Source organism: Equus caballus, chromosome 2 (assembly GCF_041296265.1).
Source record: "Equus caballus isolate H_3958 breed thoroughbred chromosome 2, TB-T2T, whole genome shotgun sequence".
Taxonomy (NCBI): Eukaryota; Metazoa; Chordata; class Mammalia; order Perissodactyla; family Equidae; genus Equus; species Equus caballus.
The window spans coordinates 60241229-60261996 of NC_091685.1; the positions used below are offsets into that span (position 1 = coordinate 60241229).

The 20768-nt window shown below is 42.9% G+C and overlaps 1 protein-coding gene across 3 annotated transcripts in view; it reads left to right on the forward strand.

The window, feature by feature from the left end:
- The window catches only part of DOCK5 (dedicator of cytokinesis 5), a 202894-nt gene that overhangs the window by 81454 nt on the left and 100672 nt on the right, over window positions 1-20768 (forward strand). For all 3 annotated transcript variants that reach the window (XM_023636176.2, XM_070256397.1, XM_023636177.2), the window contains exons 5-11: window positions 4-100; window positions 9832-9980; window positions 12464-12599; window positions 13708-13865; window positions 15037-15118; window positions 17734-17863; window positions 20618-20690. In XM_023636176.2, coding sequence (XP_023491944.1) covers window positions 4-100; window positions 9832-9980; window positions 12464-12599; window positions 13708-13865; window positions 15037-15118; window positions 17734-17863; window positions 20618-20690 — 825 coding nt within the window. The remainder of the gene's footprint in view (window positions 1-3; window positions 101-9831; window positions 9981-12463; window positions 12600-13707; window positions 13866-15036; window positions 15119-17733; window positions 17864-20617; window positions 20691-20768) is intronic.

Here is a 20768-nt window from a genome sequence, read left to right on the forward strand (position 1 = left end):
TAGGCAGCACGAAACTGTGATTCCTGGTGAGCTCCCCCTGGTGCAGGAGCTCACGTCGACCCTGCGAGAATGGGTTGTCATCTGGCACAAGCTCTATGTGGTAAGTTTTCCCCTGAGGCTTGGAGCTGGTGGCATTATTCCTGAGCCCTCAGTCTGTTCTGCTGCAAGACAGCTTATTAGCTCTCTGCTAATAAGCTCTGTGGAGTGGGCACATCTCACCTGGACCACACAATGGCTGATAGCCAGCAGATTCTTGTTTGCTGGAGTAGGGTCGTTAATGATATGGGGCAGTGCAGAAGTGGACATAATGATTAGGTCAGTCCTTTTTCAACTGACACATATGCTGATTGTAAAGTAAGAATGATAATAACAACTGCTTACACTTACATAGTCCTTGCTAAGTGCCAGGAAATATTAATCCTCACCACACTCCTACAGAGTAGGTGCAATTATTAATTATTACAGATTTATCAGTGAGGAATCTGCAGGACATGCTCTTATCCTGTACGTGTATCCCAGTGGATAGAAATCCGTGACTGTTTCAGTGCTCAGCTGCATGAGGGCTCCCATGAGGGCAGCATTCTTTACCTTGGCCAGTGAAACTTACAGACTCTGGCACTGAGTAGTATTACGCCATGGTCTAAAGAGTCTTCTTTTTGGGGCCAGCTCAAAGTACTGTTTCTCACAACAATGATTTGACCTCAAAATGCTAATAAGTATGCCAGTTCAGTGGGAAATTACACAGGAATCAGCACATTGTTTCCATGATAAACCATAATCACAAGCAGTGATGTCTTGATTGCAATCAAGACAGGGTAAATGTGGCATTTACTATTATCAGACTGAGAACACGTAGGGCCACTGTCTTTCAAGAGACCAAGAATGCTCAAAGTCCATTGGCTGCAAGCCTGCACATGTGTCCACTTTAGGAAGCTCTTCCCGTGACATTAGAGCGCACAAACACTGTTTTCCTGGAGACCTCGTGGATACGCGTCATGAGGTCCCGCCTCTGTAAGCGTCTTCCAGGCTTCCATGGCTGTCCAGCAATTCCTATGATGAGCGTATGTCCTCTTGTTGGATGTGCGAATGAGTTCAGTGAGGGAATAGACTAGACTCGATGGCCTAGGAGCCATTCTCTTCCCTTCATGTGGTTTTTGTTCAGTCATGTGCTGATTCTTCATTTTAACTCTCAAAAGCCAATCTTAATAAATTATTGAGAACACCTCACTGTAGACCCTAAGTACTAAGAGTAGTAATCAGAAGCTCATTCCAGCATAACTTCTACAAGTTAATGGAAGATATTTCATTTCCATTCAGGGCTGTTGCTTCCCACAATGGATCACAGCAGTAGAAATCACCATCCCCTTCAGTGGAAAAGCACTTGAATTTTGTCTGCCTGTCCATTCTTCAAGGCCTCATTTAAGGCCTTTTTTCTTCATAATGTGGCTTCTAAATACACCCATCCATAATGTTTCCTTCTGGACCATAAGAGCACTTACTGCTGAACCCATCATCTGGTCCTTGGGGCACACTGCCTTGTAATGCAAGTGATCTTTTGGTCTCTTTATGTTTAATTGAGGAGAGTGCTAACCTGTAGGTTCTTAAATCACAGCCTCCGAGGGTAGAGATGTTGTTTAAGCCCTTTGGCCTACATCAATCATCTTGTACTTCTGTTGAAAGCACTCTCTGGTTCTGGTTAATTGATTGTTAGTGGTGAATGCAGCAAATTTGATGGGTGAGCAATTGCATATACATGGGTTATTTTCTTAACATATTTGTGCTGGAAATTAGTGAGTGGTGAAACGTATCAGATAATAAGTCCTGGGAAATGAGACTTTTTGAGTTGCATTATACAAGAATGGAGCGTATGAATGACGTAGACTTTTCTTCTTGCTAAAATGCAATTGTTGTGCTCAGTTCTTTATCTGTGTCCTCTACATGTCCGCAGGTAATAGTGCCAAGTCTGCTATTGAGCAGAAATGAGAAATAACTGAACCAGGGAGGAAGAAATATGATTCGTGTATTTGGGTTTCCAAAATCCCTTAGTAGTTAAATGGTGATAAGCTTGGGTTGAGGATTTCCTCTGTGAGAATTTACTAGTTAATCGCAGAATTGGGTTCTAAGTAGAAAAAAATAAAACATCCATCCCTTCTCAGAGGGCAGCACTTTTCCCATCTTAATTTCAACATCCAGTAAGACAACTCTTGTTATTTGTGAATATTTAAAAATGTCTTATGGGTGCTGTTGGTTGACTGAAAGACGTTCATTGTGGGAATCTTCATTGACGGGGCTGAGCAATTTGCTTCTGCTTTTGATGCATGCTCACCTATGAAGAAATAATCCACTTAAAAAGAGCTTGTTATTAATCATGACTTTCTCTGTTTTTTTCCTGTCCCTTCCCAAAGCATTGACAGTTCACTTCAGGCATGCTTTCTGGGCTTCTTTCTCAAAAATTAGTGTGTCTACGTAGCAAGCCTCAAATGTTATGCTTCATTAGGAAAAAAGTAAAAGGAACCCAAATCTATAGTTTTCACCCACCACACATGCACTTTTATTGATTTTTTGTTTTCTGAGTCTGTGTGTAAGTTCCTTCAGTCTATGTAAAGATAAATACAGATTTCTACTAATATACATCAATACTTGTATTATTTCTCTCAGGCATTTCCTTCCACAGATTATGAGACCAGGCATTCTGTTTGATGTCTTTAAAGACAGCTGTGGTGTCATAGAACCTCCACATTTCTCTAAAACACATTTCCCAGTTCTCTTCCGAGTCTTAGTTCACAAGAAATTTATGTAGTAAGTCCAGAGTCTCATGTGTGGGGAATTTTTCTATTCAATTATCTTTCCTGATGGATGTTGGCCCTATGTTTTTGGGAGGAAGCAGGCTGTAGGGGACAGACACTGGACTGGAAGTAGGAAGCTTGGTTTCTTGTATAGGCCCTGCCCAAACTGGTCCTGTGGTCTTGGGCAAGCCACTTGAGGTCTTCAAGTGTCTGATGGATTTTGACCCTCTGTAGAATGGTATAAAATCTGCCTTGTGGGCCCAGCCCGGTGGCACAGCAGTTAAGTTCGCACGTCCTGCTTCAGCAGCCCAGGGTTCGCTAGTTCGGATCCCGGGTGTGGACCTACGCACCGGTTATCAAGCCATGCTGTGGTAGGCGTCCTACGTATAAAGTAGAAGAAGATGGACATGAACGTTAGCTCAGGGCCAGTCTTCCTTGGCAAAAGGAGGAGGATTGGCGGCGGATGTTAGCTCAGGGCTAATCTTCCTCAAAAAAAAAAATCTTTCTTGTATATTCCATAGAGTTGTGAGAGTGTGACAAGAGATGGTGGCTATGAAATCATTGTGTGGGCAGACCCTCAAGGACTCTGCCAATGTGAGCATTGATTCTTGATGCTGTCTTAGCTGGAAACAGTAGCTGCTCTGGACGTCCTCCCTCTGGGCAGCCTTGCTCGGGGTCCCTCTGACCCGATTCGGAGACTCTGAAGCTCCCTTCTGTGTTCCCCCTTATCCAAGGCCACTCCCTTTGTCTTGTGTTATCATCTTAGGCAGAGTGGCCTTGAGCTCTCAGTAAGCAGGCCAAGTGTTTCCCACCGTAGATAGTGAGCCTCCTTGGTTTAGGTTCAGGTCCAGGAGGCATGGATCCATTCCAGAGAGGAAAGGGGAAGCATGCCAGCACAGAGTGCAAATTCACAACAGATTCTGATGAGCTTTGCCTGCTCTGCTCTTCCTCAATTGGAACCCGTTTACTGGGTGTGTTTTCAATGGTTGATCAGGAAGAGAGGAAATTTGTGAATGAGGAGATGGTCGCCTGGTGAAATGGCAAGCCTGTGGACACTGGGGTCAGACAGATGGCCAGTTCTTAGATTCTAGCTTGCACCCTTACTTGCTGTGTACTTTCATATTCACAGAAAATAACTAACATAGTAGTAGTTTCTGTAAACAAACCCAAACAGAAGGAACACGGTTCTGAAGGTGGGAGTTTTTGTTCAGTTCATGCCACTAGCTGATTCTACAGCCTGAGATGAGTCCTTTGGCCTCTTAAGTTTTATTATCCTCACCTCAACTGGTAATTATATATTATATATGCCTTGCAAATGTGCTGTAAAAAAATCCGAGGGGTAATCTGTGTAAAACTCTGGGACAGTGCCTGGCACACCGTCTTCAAAATGTGACAGCCTCTGAGCACCCGGTGAAGCACTGCTTCATCAAAGAGCTGATTAATGATGAAAAGCCTTGGGAGAACTAGATGCACTGTGGAAGTTTGCCCTGAAGTCGTTTAAGGTGCACTTGCCACCTACCCGCGGTTGTTCACTCATCCTCCAGCTTGGGGTGAGGGGGTGGGCTCCCTTCCAGCCCTAGAGTTACTTAACTGTGCTAGGTGGAGAGGTTTTCAGTATTCTGTCCATTATTCTCTGCTGGCTCTCAGGGTCTTATGATTTTCTCCTGCCTGGGAAAGTAGATCCAGTGAGCTGAACTTTGGCTGCTTTTCTTTCTAGCAGCACATCTCCAGCTTCCATGCAGGTTCCCCCAGCTAGAAGGGTGGATGCCTACGCGTTAATTTAGACATAATCGGATTGATGTAATGTCTAAGTTTGCCTTTTCAATAATAACCTAATTATACTTTTTGAATATGCACAAATCTGCATCCCACATTACAATACCAAGTTTTCTCAGCTAAAAATCAGGTCTTGAAAACTGACAAGATAGAGGATATTTGTGGGGATGTTGGGACAAGAATTTTTGAGAGGCACTGTCTTGTAATTTCTGAGATGTTGGGTTATCGTAAACACACTCTGTAACATCTCTGCCTGACATTTAGCTCAGCGCTGTTCTCGCCTTCCAGTTGGAGAAATGGGTCAGTGAGTTCTGGTCAGCCAGGCTGATTCGTCCATATAAGTTTGAGAGACTGAATCTAATCCTATCTCCTTATGGAAAAGAGATACAAGGAGAGCCTGGTGGTAGAAGATGGTTAATATATATTGTTGAATCGAGTGAATTTAATTGCTAAAATGTAGTTCATGGAAATGACCAATCTCCTCTCATTTAAAACTTGCCAGCAAAATAAAACCTTGTGCTAGTCTATAGTTCTATAAAAATCTGGAGTAGAAAAAGTGCCTGTAACTGAGGTGGGGGTGGGGGAACTTGCAGGACACCGTGAATCGCCCTTTCTTCCCATCGTTGCATATCCAGGCAGATTAAAGCACTCAAGTCTAATCTTTTTGAACTGCTGGTTATTACTGGCTGCTGGAGCATATGCTCTGGAGTGTAATTAAGCTGGTCTCATGGTTTGAAACCGGCATCTGATCGCTTATTACCAAGGACAGAAAATTCCCATGGAGAACTTCATCCTGTTGTCAGGCATTTCATCTGTGTGTTGCACGCCCTGCTTCAGCGTGGCTGTCGTGAGAGGCAAGATGAGACGTGGCAGTGACTGGACGGGACAGGCTGCTGCTTTGCATGTTTTTCCAGTTTTGTTTTTCTCTGACTCTGTTGCGTGGCTTTCAGGATTTCTCACACTACTTCTAGAGGCAAAAATTGTCTTTTACTGGAATATTTTCTTTAAAAATCAAGCTTTTGCTAGTCAGGTGAAGTCTTTTTCTGACAGAGAGAAAAGGCACTAGAATGGATAGGAAGAATGGGAGGGGCCGTGCGGATTCCCTTCTTCCTGGCGTTCGTGGTCAGTGCAGCACGAGGACACAGAAAGACCAAGACCAAGGAGTTACAGATACTTGGAAAAGACATGAGATGAATTGCAAAGAGCTCTATACATGCAGGTGAAATTTGATACAGAGCCACCCAAGCGTGTTAGTACATCAGGAGTGAGATGGTCAGAGTCAGATAGAGTTAATCAGGAAGTTGATGGAGGAGTGATTGAGTTAAATGGCTCAGCCTAGACTGGAAGACGCTCGTCCTTGGGAATGATCTTGGTGCCGGTCCCTTTATTTTACAGATGGGCACAGCCCAGAGGGAACAATTTGCCCAGAGTCGCTTAGCAAGTTAGTGAGAATTAGAGAAAGACATCAAGTCCCCATACCTCCAGTGAAGTACTTTTGCCTCTCAAGTGTAGAATCTGCGCAGAAGAGGAAACGTTGGTGAGCAGAGGAAATAGTGATTCTTTTGCAGAGGGTGAGGTGGAGGACCAGAGAAAAGTCTTTAGACTGTGCTCTGCATTCTTTGGGAAAGTGAAGAATAGAACCCAGATTTTCAGAACCCAGTGAGGTGATGCCGTTGGCTCAATGGCCCCCAGAATTTCTAAGTTACTCAATGGGTGGCCTCTGTATCCCTAACCAGCCTTGAAGACTAAGCTGTTTTTTTTTCGTGACTTTGTTTTGTCTCTAGAAATTCTTTTAAGAAAAAGCAGACACCCAGAATAGAAATGTAAAAAGTGAGACCTCAAAGATCTCCAGGTGGCAAAGAGGGAGAAATTCTAACCAGACACAGGAAGACCTTTGCTGTCTGATGGCATATTTAGATTTCTCCTTTCGTGTAGCTATTCCTCAAGTTGAAGCCAGAGTGTTATTTTAAGTTTGAGCTGTCAACATTTGTTGTTCAGTTGCTCCTGTGTCCTAGGATTGTGCTCACTTTTGTGGAGAGGATCAAAGAAACTATTAAACAAATTCCTGCCCTCCTAAATTATGTGACAAGGGGTGCTGGTGTAAAACAGGCTGAGATTAGCAAGGGCCGGAGGTAGGAGAGAAGGCACTCGGCAGCAGGCCGGCTTGGGCTGTGCAGGATTCAGAAAAGAGGGCAGGAATGAGGGTGTGACAGGGAGAAAACATGGACACTCAGAGGTCCTTGGCTCCTGGTGTTACGGGGACTGCTCGATTTTCTCCTCACCTGTCCTTCTATGCTTCCCCAAGAATCCATAAAGTGTCAGGGCCAGCTATTGCACAGAACGTCCTTCTTAGAACAATCTCAGGAATGTGGCAACAAAATCCATTTCTTTCAAGTAAATGGGGAAATTGCTTCCTTTGGTGTGTTCCAGCTTGTCTATTCAGAATTAATTTGGCACAGTGAATCAGAGAAGAATGGCTGTCTTCATCCTTCTTTTCAGGGAGAACTTGGCAAACAAGGCTGATACGGACAGGCAATAATTAAATTGCCGTGGATAGTGTCTGATATAATTGAGACCCAGAACTTGTGAACATTGCCACAATCAGAGCACTGTCTCTCACAGAGGATCCCCTGAGTCTCTGAGCCTTTCTTTATCGTATTATGAGACCTAATATCTTCGTTAAAATGAGGAAGCATTAAAACAAAAAACTAACTAGGAGAAGATAAATACCTTGCAAGAAAGAGAAAAAGATTCCCTTTCTGCCTAATGGCTTTGAAAGGCAAAATTTTATGGGCTTAGTTTCTCACTCCTTTCTCCAGTTTGAAAGACAATGAGACGGAAACATTAGAATTGAATGAAAAAAGTAGGATTTGTACCTTTGTTATTAAAAATGGGACTTTTAAAAGTCCCATTTTTATGCTTTTCTAAAGACTGGCTGATGAGAAAGACGCAACTCAGAAAATGCTAAAAGCGTGAGACGGAGGCAGTTTCAAAACTTTCAGCAGGCTTCGGTTCTGTGTTCTTCAGATCAGCGGTGTTAACAGAGCACCTTGCAGTCAAAATAAGTCTTCTTCTCTTTCCTTTGTGTCCTCTCAGAACTTCACACTTCTTTTACTGGGCTCATGTCCCACTCTCCCAGTCTCACTGCTGCCTCCCACCGCCCCACTTCTGGGCTGAGGGCTCTTCCCTCCGCATCTGCTCCTTGTTCCAGAGAACCTGGGACATTCTCAACCTGATTCTACTGGGTGCCTTGCCCAGGAAGTGTCCCTGGGACTGTTGTAGAAGAATGTCCCTAAAGAACATGCTGCTCGGCCGTCAACAGCTGCTTTCTGTGGTGTTTTGCTTTTGTTGAGTTTTTTTTCATAGCAGATAGTAATATTTCCTATAATTTTAGAAGTATATGGTTATATAAACTTGTCGTGACTTTTTACCTAAATAAAAAAGAAATGGTTTCATAGCTTATATGGGGTGGCTGGAATTGTACAGGTTTTTATTCAAAAAACATATTTCAAAAGTGATACACAGAACAGTTTTTTCCTGACCGCTCTACCTAAAGTGACCTCCTTCCCCGACATACACCATATCATATTGTCCTGTTTATTTTCCCTCTTACACGTCTCATTATTTCACAATAATATTATAATGTTTATAATATTATTATATAATATATTATATATTATATTATTATATACAATATTATATACAATAATATTATAATATTTCACATTATTTTGTGTGTGTGTATGTAAATATTATATATATTATATATGTAAACAATATTGTCTATGATATTGATATATATTGTTTACATATATATATACATACATATGTGTAGTTCATGTATTTTTTTTCTCCCTCTAGAATGGAGCAGGAACTTTATTTCCAGCACATAGTAGATGCTCTTGACAGTTTTTCTAAAAACATATATTTAATGAATCAATCTCATGTAGATAGAACCAAGGTCATAATGGCTCACACATCAGGGATTTAACTCTTAAAATGATTGGAGCACAAATATAGTTGGTCATTAGTTTAGTTCAGTTACAGGAAGTTCTTACTGAAATCCAGAATAATGGTTTAATTTTTCTAGGTCCAACATTCTGAATAGTCTAAGAATTTTCTGGGGAAACAGATTTTAAAACAATGTTTTACATTTTACTTTCCAATATCCCTCATTTCTGAAATTACAGTTATTTCTCTGTCCGTAGTTCACTCCTGCATTTTATAGAGTGCCTACTCTGTACCAGCTCCTAGGGATACAAATATGAACAAGCTCCTTGTCCTACAGCTGCTTACTGTCTAGGGGGAGAGTCAGATGGGCCAAGATGGTCCCGGGTTCTGAATGCTGTGATAGGAGTTAATTTCAGGAGCTGTAGGAGGGACAAACCCAGAGTTAGGGTTTCAAGGAAGAGACTTCTAAGTTGAGACTGAAGAAGTCAGACTAAGCAGTTGGCAGAGGGGGTGGGAGTGGGGTGTGAGTGAGAGGGAGATAAAGATGGGAGTAAGTTTGGGGGAAGAGGACAAGAGTGGTTCTGGGTGGAGGAAGTAACATATTGAGAGGGTCTGGAGCACCTGGGAGAAATGGACATAGTTTTACACTGAAGGAGCATAGATTTTTGAGGTAGAGATTGGCGTACAATGCAGCTAGGAATGTGGGCATGAGCCAAGATAGGAAGGGGCTTACAATGTGATCTACTCTATCTGGACTGTGGAAATCACTGGAGGGTTTTCAACAAAGGAGGGACATGGGCAGAACTTTAGGGTGCATGGATGATTTGATGTCCTTATGAGTTAGGACCAACCATCCAACCAAACACTTGCTTATCTGTTTCTGAAGTTGCAGTAGAGGAGGGAGTGGGAGTGGATCAGACAGAGCCATCCCTAGTAATATTTTAAAAAATCCCCTCAAAATGCACAGCTTACCGTATGGCAAAATTAATTGGTTATAGAACCTTAAAAGACTGACGTCCAGGGGACGGCCCTGTGGCCCAGTGGTTAAGTTCACGTGCTACACTTCGGCTGCCCAGGGTTTCACTGGTTCGGATCCTGGGCACAGACATGGCACCACTTGTCAGGCCACGCTGAGGCGGCATCCCGTATGCCACGACTAGAAGGACCCACAACTAAAATACACAACTATGTACTGGGAGGATTTGGGGAGAAAAAGCATAAAGAAAAAAAAAAAAAAGAAAAATGAAGTCAAAAAATGTTCCCGTTCTCCATCACACTTCTTTTGGGTTCTTTCCTCCACCTCATTTTTCCATCGTAGAACAGCAAGGTCACGCTCTTCCGCCAGCTGCAGCAGATGACGTACAACCTGATCGAGTGGCGGTCCCAGATCCTGTCTGGAACACTCCCCAAGGACGAACTGGCAGAGCTCAAGAAGAAGGTCACAGCCAAAATCGATCATGGAAACAGGTAAACCAGGGATGACTTTCCACTGAGAACCTGGAAAAAGACGGGCAGCTTTGTGCTCACCATGAACTTTTGATCTTGGAGTTGCCAAAGAATAATGCTTGCTGCTCTCTTTTTGCCTTGGGAAACAGTTAATTTTGTTGAAAAACAATTTGGCAGCACCCTCCACAGGCCAGACCGTGTGCTGGATCTCTGGTCTCCAGGAGATGACAGATGAACAGGGAAGGTGGGCTTGGCTGGGACTGACTTCATTGCCGAATAAACTGAAGGCACTGAGCATCCAAGGCCGACCTTTTTGGAGACCTGGAAAGCTCTCTATTTTTATTCCAACAATGGGTTTTAAGCCAATATCAGACTCCTTCTCTCTCTTTCCCTAACTGGGGCCATTTTTCACAGTGCATGAAAACCAGATTTGCCAGAATAGTAAAACAATGTTTTTAGCCTGTTGATTATATCTCCAGTAACTTCTAAGTTCATTGCTTCATCAACCTGCTGACTAGCTGAGGCAGATATGTAGGTTCCAGGTACTACTGCCTTTTAGAAAAAGAGACGTTTAGTCAATTCCTCAAAATTTATGGTGACCTGGGATTCATGGCTCCTGACCAGTTCTTTTTAAAAGACCGTTGGTTCCTCAGTTTTGGTTAATGACCCATTTGACATATAGTCTCATTTTCTACATTTCTTCAACTTGAACATATGTGGTTTATTTTTTCTTCCCCTTTTCCCTACTTCTCCAACTTCAGGACTCTTGGATATACTTCAGAGAACTCTACAATACAGCTCATTATCCTACTCATTTAAGTGTTATGGACTCTGACCGCTGTATTCAGAAATAGCTGGAGTAAACAGCCTACAAGATTCAGATTCCACAATTATTTATGAAATCTCCCCTATGTGCAGTTCACGTGTATTACTTAATTATAACCTTATGAGGTAGCTGTTATTCCCATTTTATGGTTAAAGAAACAGACTAAGTGAGCTTAAGTGATTTACTTTCACGTCACATAAGCGGGAATGCTTAAATTTGAACTCAAGACTTTCGATTCCCTGTCGAATGCTCCCTTCTTAGGGTTAAGAATTAACAGTTCCCTCCCCCGTCACTTGTCCCTTCATAGGAGTGCTGGAAGACTCTTAAAAAACAGCTAGGGTGGGATAAGGCAGATCCCCCCTTGCACATATGCTGCCTCTGTATTGTTGGGTCTTGTCACAGTATGGCGTTGGCCTGGAGGACCCTGATCTCTGGCACAGGATGTTAACATCCCACAAACAGCGGAACATGCCTGCCTTCCCATTCCAGCCCTTGGAAGCAGCTCAAGAAATTAAACCGCTCCATCAGTGCATCAGTGATCCAGTCCCTGAGCAGCCAACAAGGCCCCATCACTCATGAGTCTGGGTGGCCTGTGCATCTGGCTGCCATGGAAAGGAACCTGCCAGATTAAATCAGTGGATAGAGATGCTATAAAACAGGGAGAAGGGAAATTAGGCATTTTTGCTTTCTTCTCAAAGACTTGGCACGTTTCACTGTTATCCCTGCGTTTTCTTGGAGAAATTATTTGGAGATCCCTACTCCCAAATTGGTGCCTGGTGCCTGGAATGTACACTGCGCATTCAGATAGCAGTATCCTCTTTCATCGTGGTCCCCAACTTCTTGGAACTAAGGAAATTTTTTCTACTTCTGTGTGCACATTGGGCATAAAAGACTTGGTGGAGGTCGTGCCATAAAGAGACCATATAGCTGTTGCTATTCCCACACAACACTCAGAGATACATCTTAACACAGCCCAGTGTTTCTTGTGCCACTTGTTACAATAAGAGCTAACATTTGTTGAGAGTGTGTCATATGCTAGATATTGCATGCTTTACATGCATTATCTCATGAAATTCTCACAGCAACCCTGAAGGGTAGGGAATGGTTACAGATGAGGAAATCAGGACTTTGAAAAATTAATTACCCAGATTCACCTTGCTAGCAAGTATTAAAACCAAAATTCAAATCCTGTCTGACTGATGTCAGAGCCCATGCTCCGAGATGGGTTATGAGATACAACAGCCAGGACTTACTTCATGGATCTCCTTTAAGACAGTTTTGAATTAAGTACTGTCCCCCAAATCTGTACTTTTAAGGAAATCAAGGCAAGCCCCCAAATATTTGTGCATTGGTCTTTCATCGTTCCTATGCCAAACAGCAGACGTTAGAGGAAAAGTCTGTGGTCAGAGGAATCTGGTCAGAGTCACTGCCAATTTTTCCTTTCCTGTTGAGGTTCTGTGGACCAGATTACTTTGCATATCATGATCCGAGTTTGGTTAACATCATGTTTTCTAACATTGTTGTTACATGGAAAGGAGGCAGAAATTGAAAGGAGAAAACCCAATGAGCTGTTCTTCCAACCTTCGTAGCTATGAATCCTCTGGGTTCTTTCATGAGGGCTCTTTAGTGGAGTCTGTTCCTAATAAGGAGGACTAGCTGACCATTTCTTTCTTTCTAGAATGCTTGGGTTAGATCTAGTAGTGCGAGATGACAACGGGAACATCTTGGACCCAGATGAAACCAGCACCGTTGCCCTTTTCAAAGCCCATGAAATGGCCTCAAAAAGGATTGAGGAAAAGATCCAAGAAGAAAAGGTACACTTCCTCAAGTGTGCAGCTTTTGGCTACTGAGGTTCCATTTTTGCTTTTGTTTTTAATGAGAGAAAGGTAGTCATTGACAACAGAGGTAGAAATGTTGTTTAGAAAATCATTCATCTCCTCATTTGCAAAGCAGAACATAACAAAAAGAATGAGGTTGCTATATATGTTCTGATAGGGAAATATTGCAAAGATATATCTTAGAAAAAGCAACATGCAGAACAGTGTGTATAAAGCACGATTATTTGTGTTCCAGGAAGGATTATACATACATCTGTGCTTGCATATGCGTAGACTAACTCTGCAGTGATAGACAAGGAATTGATAATTAATCGATGCCTCTTGGACGGAGAGCTGGGTGGGGGGGAGCCTTTTTATTGTGTTACCTTCTGTATCTGGTAAATGTATTTCAATTTCCAAAATGAATAAAATAATATTTAAAAATAAAGTGTTTGAAAGATTTTAAAAGTAGTAATTGGACATTAAATAAAAATTTTAAAAGTACAGAAAAAGAGAACCAGAAAAAAGTCACCCATAGTATCACTGCCCAGACCCAACCATATTGACATTTTGGTGTATATTCTTCTAGTCTTTCTGTTCCAATGAGTAAAGGTTTCCGTTTATTTTCTTTAGTTTGTCGTTTTTATTTCCTTAGCACAAGTTGTGATAACATTTAATTATGTGTCTGGAAGCAGTGGCTAACCGTGCCCGAGGGTGAAGTCCTTCTGGTGGAATCTCTTGTTTGCAGTGAGAATTATTCCCCAAAAGAAGGATAATGAATCTTGACCTTTGTGGTTCATCCAGAAGCCACTGTGAGAGATGAGAACATCTTGAAGCTACTAAACCCATGACTTATCAACTTTAGACAGCATTTATTGAATTCCTGGGGTCCAAGGCCCTGAATAGGACAGTGTTGATCATCTAACTAATAGTGATTATATTTTGCTCACTCGATCATTTGTCCACTCACACACACTTTCTCCTCAGTAAGTGTTCTCCTTTAGGGTGGTAATTATATTTGTCCCCATTTGCAGGCCAGTGTCTTTGTCAGTATCTCCCATTTGCTAAAACCAAGACACTTTTCCCTCTTTTCCTCTGTGTTCAGTCAATACTGCAGAACCTGGACTTGCGGGGCCAGTCCATCTTCAGCGCTGTCCACACCTACGGCCTCTATGTGAACTTCAAGAACTTCGTCTGCAACATTGGGGAGGATGCAGAGCTGTTCATGGCCCTCTATGACCCGGACCAGTCCACTTTCATCAGGTAGTGGAGAGCCAGGTCCTCTGCTGTCGACCTTGTGAAAATCCCAAGCCTCCACTGCCCCCTAACTGGGGAGTTCTTTGCTAGATTAAGAGGGGAAAGCGGAGAAGATGGGGAGGATTTCTCGGCAGTAGAAAATAAAATCCTTTGGGCTGCTAAGGCTTTCTGTATGGCAGCTGAAACAGTGCAGTAACGGTTTGTGTAGTCCTCGGTCTTAGAAATCACATGAAACTCATCAGACCATGGAAATAGGAACAAAGAATTGAAAAGACCATAGGGGGCGGGGAGGGAGCGATCAATAGGTGGAACACAGAGGATTTTCGTGCAGTGAAAGTATTCTGTATGGTACTTACTGTAATGGTAGGTACATGCCATTTACCTCTGTCCAAACCCACAGAATGGACAACACTGAGTGAACCCTCATGTAAACCATGAACTCTGGTGGTAATGACGTGTCAGTTCATTGGTTGTTTCAAAAATACCACTCTGCTGGGGGATGTCGCTAGTCGGGGAGGCCGTGCTTGTATGGGGGCTGGAGGTATATGGGAAAGCTCTGTACCTTCCACTCAGCTTTGTTGTGAACCTAAAACTGCTCTAATAAAATAAAGGCTATAAAAATTTTTTTTTAAAAAGGCTATAGGGAATGATGATGGACTTTGTTCAGTCCTATAGTCATGCTGCTGCTGAGCAGCTAAGAAAGCAGACATTGTTGAGAAGGTGGTTGAAAGTAATTACTGACAAACTGTTTATTTCTAAAATAGAACTTTTGAGTGTGGTGATGTGGATTTCAGTGGATGGATTTGGAATGATTTCTATAATTTTATAATTAAAATTATATTCTTGATTCATCAAAGCTGAAACTTTTATGCAAAGAATTTGAGATGGAAGACAGACCCCAGGCGGAATCTGCCGTGTCTGTGCCCGTGTTGAGCAGTGTTTGTCCTGGGTCTGGACGGGGTGTGCCTCATGGAGCCGGGCTGCAGCAGGCACACTTCTGGAGAGACCAGAGAGTGAGCAGTTGTGCGGTCTCAGTTCCTGCCTGTGCTGCATTCACGCCTGCCTGATGAAGTTAACCGAGCTGCTCTGGAGCTTCCTTTTGCCCTCTGAAATCCATACTGAGGGCAGCTCCATCCCGTTAGTCCCTCATTAAGAATAATTGTTTTTCCTCCACCAGTGAGAACTACCTAATTCGTTGGGGCAGTAATGGGATGCCCAAGGAAATAGAGAAGCTTAATAACCTTCAAGCGGTCTTTACTGTAAGTCTTACCTTATGTTTAATAATTTTCTTTGTTTATGGTATTAGCAGATACACATAATAAGTCTGGGGAAAACATAAAAAATGAAAAAGATGAAAATAAAAATCATCACAATCCCCGTGGCAGCAGTAACCCACTCATTTGTTCAACAAATAGTTGTCAAGCACCTATTAGATGCCAGGCACTGAACCAGGCACTTGAGATGCATCAGTGAACACATCAGAGAAACATCCCTATTCTCAAGGAGCTTTTGTCCGAATGGGGAAGACAGTAGTAAACAATAATCAAAGGAATGAATAAATTGTACATGATGTTAGAAGTCATAAGAGCTTTGGGGGGATTGGGAGTTTCTGAGCTGGGGAAGTGTTGCTGTTTTGAATAGGTGGTCAGAGCAGACCTCTGTGAGAAGGAGCCCTTTGAGCAAGAACTGGAATTTGATGAGGGGATGAGCTACGCAGAAAAAGGGGAAGAGCATTCTGGACTGAAGTTAGCTCGGCCAAAGATGGGGTCTAGACTTTTTTATTTGCGTACATTTTAATGGACTTGCCCCCTCCTCCTCTTCTCCAGGGTAGGAGGAGTGCTGCTGTGTGTGGATCAGGAGCGAGGCAGTTATTGGCCTATAGCTTCGGGCTTGGCGACACTGTCTCTCGGGCTGGGAACTTTCTTGGGGCTCTCTCACTTTTTTCTGACATCAGTGCTTGAAACGCCCCAGAGCTGCTGCCACCTGCTCTGAGAAACCTGGGTGTGGAGCTTTCCCAGCTCCCAGTAGGCCTAATGGAGATGCTTTCTTCCTTGTCTCCCTTTTTTCCTTAATCCCACACCCGTATTTTATCTCCTTATCCCCTTACCAGAGGATCAGAATCTCAAGTAAAGCAACAAAGGAAGTGATAGGAAGGAGCAGTTCCAGTACAGGCTTAGCGTTCATTCATTCACTTATTTATTTCTCCTTATTATTATTCATTGCTTCTGTTAACATCCCACTGCTGGGACAAGCATGATCTGATTACTGTCGCTGCGCTGAGCCATCTGTATCTTCTCCATCTGGTAAATGTAGAAAGACAGAGCTTAGAACTCTTTCCGAAATCTCCTCCAGCACATGGAGTATCACCTCAGTTATGAGATAAGCGAGTTTTTCCCTCAAATCAGAAGGCATTTATCAGTCAATATGTACGTTAAAAAAAAAATTTTAAAGGTATTATTGAATCTTTGGTTCATCTCTAATCAATGTCATTCTGGAATAGCTGCAATTCATCTCCCGTCCTCCACTCCCCCTACCAATTAGGATCTACTTATATGTAAATTTCATGTCCAGCTCTTTCAATTAAATAAAATGTGGTGACCGTTTCCTTAGTCATTAAACATTCTATAAAAACTTTCATTTATAAATGATTGCATATTATTAAATAATATTAGTGTGCCATATTTTATATAACCAGTCACCTAGAGTCTTTATCTTTCTTTTTTAATTTTTTTTTTTTTTTTTTAAGGATGATTAGCCCTGAGCTAACTGCTGCCAATCCTCCTCTTTTTGTTGAGGAAGACTGGCCCTGAGCTAACATCCGTGCCCATCTTCCTCTACTTTATATGTGGGATGCCTACCACAGCATGGCTTTTGCCAAGCGGTGCCATGTCCGCGCCTGGGATCCAAACTGGTGAACTCCATGCCGCAGAAGCGGAACGTGCACACTTAACCTCTGCACCACCGGGCTGGCCCCAAGAGTCTTTATCTTTCTATTAACAGAAGCCTCACAAAACCCAGAGTAGAAATTCAAGGTTGATATTATCATTGGTATATATTCCTATCTTGGAGACCTGAGTTAACTAAATTACAGAGGATGGATTTGGAATGATTATTTAGAAAGTAATTCTTGATTCAGTAAAAAGGCCTTGGACAGCTGTTTCATGAAAAGAATTTGAGATGCGATTAAATTAGTGCTGATGTTAAAGTGAATGAGATACGTGAGTTCATTCATGGGTTTACTCACCCATTCTTAAGAATACAAACAAGTGTAGAACATGAGCCACAAAAAACCAGAGACATTTCATCTGCATATCTCCTATTAATCAAGATACACCCAGAGCCCTCGATGGATACGCTCATAAAACAGATGAATAATTACAGAAAGCAGGACGTGTACATTTCTGTGTGATAGTTGCCTCACAGGATTATCTGGAAGATGCAATGAAATATCACCAGCGTGTGTGGATACCCAATAAATGTCAGTGTCATGGAAGTTTTAATTTCGTTTGACAGTGAAATACATCATATGCTCAGATATGTCCTGGCAGGACATAAAGTAGCAACAACAAGTATCCTGATTTTTAAACACCCTGCTTAATTGATAAACGAGAGACTTTAGATTGAATATGATGTGATTTATAAATTTGAAGTAGGAACTGGGGAATGAAAAACGTCCTTTTTTGAATCTGGTCAGTTTTCTCTGATGCCGTGCTAGTTCTTGGGTGAGCAGGGAGAAGAGGGGAGTTACTCTGCTATTTCAACTTCAGGAAATGTGCTCTGAGTGGTGTTCTGTTGTAGAGTGAAAAGAAAAGAGAAATGAAGGTGACAGGGTGACAGAGCGTGACCTCCTTCTGCGTGCTCTCTGCCCCTTTAGGACCTCAGCAGCACAGATCTTATCCGGCCCCGCATCAGCCTCGTGTGCCAGATTGTCCGGGTGGGCCACATGGAGCTGAAGGAGGGCAAAAAGCACACCTGTGGCCTCCGAAGACCTTTTGGAGTAGCAGGTACAGAAAGACCCAGAGACAAATGTAAAATGGTGCAGCCACTGTGGAAAAGAATGTGTCGGGTCCTCAAAAATTAAACATAGAACTTAGGATCCAGCAATCCCGTTCTGGGTGTGTACCCAAAAGAAGTAAAAGCAAAGATATTCGTACACCTGTGTTCATGGCAGCACTATTTACGATAGCTAAACCTGGGTGTCTGTTAACAGATGGGTGGATAAACAAAATGTGGTCCATCCGTACAATGAAATATCATTCAGCCTTAAACAAGAAGGAAATTCTGACACATGCTACAACATGCATCAGCCACGAGGATATTATATTAAGTGAAATAAGCCAGTCACAGAAAGATAAAGGCTGTACGATTCCTAGAGCATCAAATTCACAGAGACAGAAGGTAGAAAGGTGGTGGCTGCCAGGGACTGAGAGGGAGAGGAGAGTGGGGAGTTAGTGTTTAATGGGGACAGAGTTTCAGTTTGGAAAGATGAAAACATTCTGGAGGTGGAGGTTGGCGATGGCTGCACAACGGTATGAATGTACTTAATGCCACAGAACTGTACATGTGAAAACAGTTAAAATGGTAAATTTTACATTATGTATATTTTACTGCAATAAAAAAAATTTAAAAGAAAGATAGAAAGAGAGGGGGGAGGAAGGCAGAGAGGGAAGAAGGATGGAAGGAAAGAAGGGAAGGAGGCAGACCCAGAGACAGTGGGAGATGAGCGTTTGCTGCCTGGGGCCGCCAGTTAGCTTTTCTCAGGTTCTGTGTCCTCGCCCAGCCCCCACCTGCTTTGTTTCTGCCTCAGTGCCCAGCACCCTGTCTTGTACACAGCAGGCGCTCAGTAAGCCTTCCACTGGAATCCTCCCTGCCTGGGGCCGCGTATTGGTTTCAGTCAAATAAAATTCTCCCTGCAAAGTGGTTTGCTTATCCAGGAAACTTCCTCTTCAAAGGCAACATTGTGTTTATAACTGCTTTCAGAGAGGGTCCTTGGCTTAATTCAAACCCCACAACCTTCTAAGAGGCGCTGCATTTTCCTCTGTTGTTTGTTAAATTGAGGAACTATATTTTTGGTCTTACATTGATATTATGGGCACTAAGTGGTTTTGAAAGCCACCCATGAAATGTCATAATTCTGCTCCTGGAACGAGGCCCAGAAACTCCCTGTTATCAGGGTCGACCTTGTGGGTTCTGTGGGTAATGAGGCCGCCTCCGTGTCCCGTGAGACTGTGTACTGTGCCTCCCTTCAACACCCCGCGCTCCACCTGCCGCTCAAGGTCTGCCTGGCTCCGTCCCGAGGGGCCAGCGTGACTTCCTGATAGGGAATTACAACGGAATCTCAGAAAACGCAAGAGCCCTGGCCCAGGACTGTTTAGCCATCTATATGGCAATCTATTCATTGTCCCATAAAAGATATAAGGAATACGCAAGGTCATTGCTGTTCAAAAGGGGCCAAAGAGATTCAAGCATGAAGTTTGAGGGTTTTGTTGCTTTTCTATTTCAGGTGTGTGTGTGTGTGCATGTATGTGTGTTTCTGTGTTCAGGGCATTGAGCGTGGTGGGAAAGGGGAGGAAACTAATTTACTCTAGGCTTTGATGCCGAGCATTAGTAGAGCTTAGGGGTAACTAGATGATGGCACCTGCAAATGCACTGCCAATTTTGGGGGGTCAAATACAAATTTTGCAGTATTTTTTTGTACAGTGTTTGCAGGAGTCCATTAAGGGCTGACAGCAAATTGATGTCATGCCCTGCTTTCTACACTTCCTCTCACCAACATTGTTATCTCCCAGGCCTTATGTGCTGTGTTGTTGGGGTTACTTTGAGAAGGCATTTCCTTCCTTATCCTTAGTTTTTCGTATGAGAATTGTCTCCTATTTCAGTATTTCTTTTAATCTCCAAACAGGTTATTTGGGGACTGGATTGTTAGTGTGTATTTTATGGCGAGATTGTAATTTATTAATCAAAGGATCACCTCCTGCCATGGGCTCTGCCTCATTTTGGCAGCTGTAGAGTGGCCCCCTCATTACTTCTCTAGGCAGTAGGGCATAGTTAGGTTAAATGATTTGGCCCTGTGGTCACTATTGGGTTCATACCCTGGCTTCCACGTAAAAGTTCTGACCTAGGGCAAATTACCTATCTTTCCTGTGCTCAGTTTCCTCATCTCTTAAAGTAGAGCTAATAATAATATCTGTATAAATAAGATAACATATGCAATAGGCTTAGGACAGGGCTTTTTAAATTGCTCTTCTTGTACATAAAGGAGCAAATCACAATATGAGCTTCTAGTCTGTGCTGCTGGTGCCCTGGCCTCCTCGTTCACGTGGAAACCAGGTGAGATAATGTCAAATCAAAGAGACAGTTGGCCACTTCAGGTCTTGAGTTTCTCTCCCAAGTCTTTCCTTCTGTTGACACTCCTGCCAAAAATATGTGTTCTCTGTGTCTTTGAATGCAGGCTTACTGAAAAGTAATCCTGTCTCAAGTTTCTCAAGAATTTAGCAGCTCGGTCCTATAGAATTTTTTGAAAGGGTCTGCAGGGTTGATCTGAGAAAATCTGAGCCCTGCATGAGCTCCTCATGAATTGCTCTTCTGCTGGGCTGGGGACACTGGGGCTCATCGTTGGCAAAGAAATGAAAGAAGTGGCCCTGCTTGGTGTCTTTCTTCCTCCGGTGTTCTATGTTTGTGGGTCCTGTAATTTTCCATTGTAACTCGCTGAGGCCTGAAGCAATTAGTTTCTTTAATTAAGTTTCTCTCTTTCCTAGTGATGGACATTACTGATATCGTCCATGGGAAGGTAGATGACGAAGAGAAGCAGCATTTTATTCCCTTTCAGCAGTAAGTACTTTGGCATTTACCCCGGGTGACTTGGGACCTGGGTTAGCCCTTTGAATGTCTGTTAACATGGAACCAGCT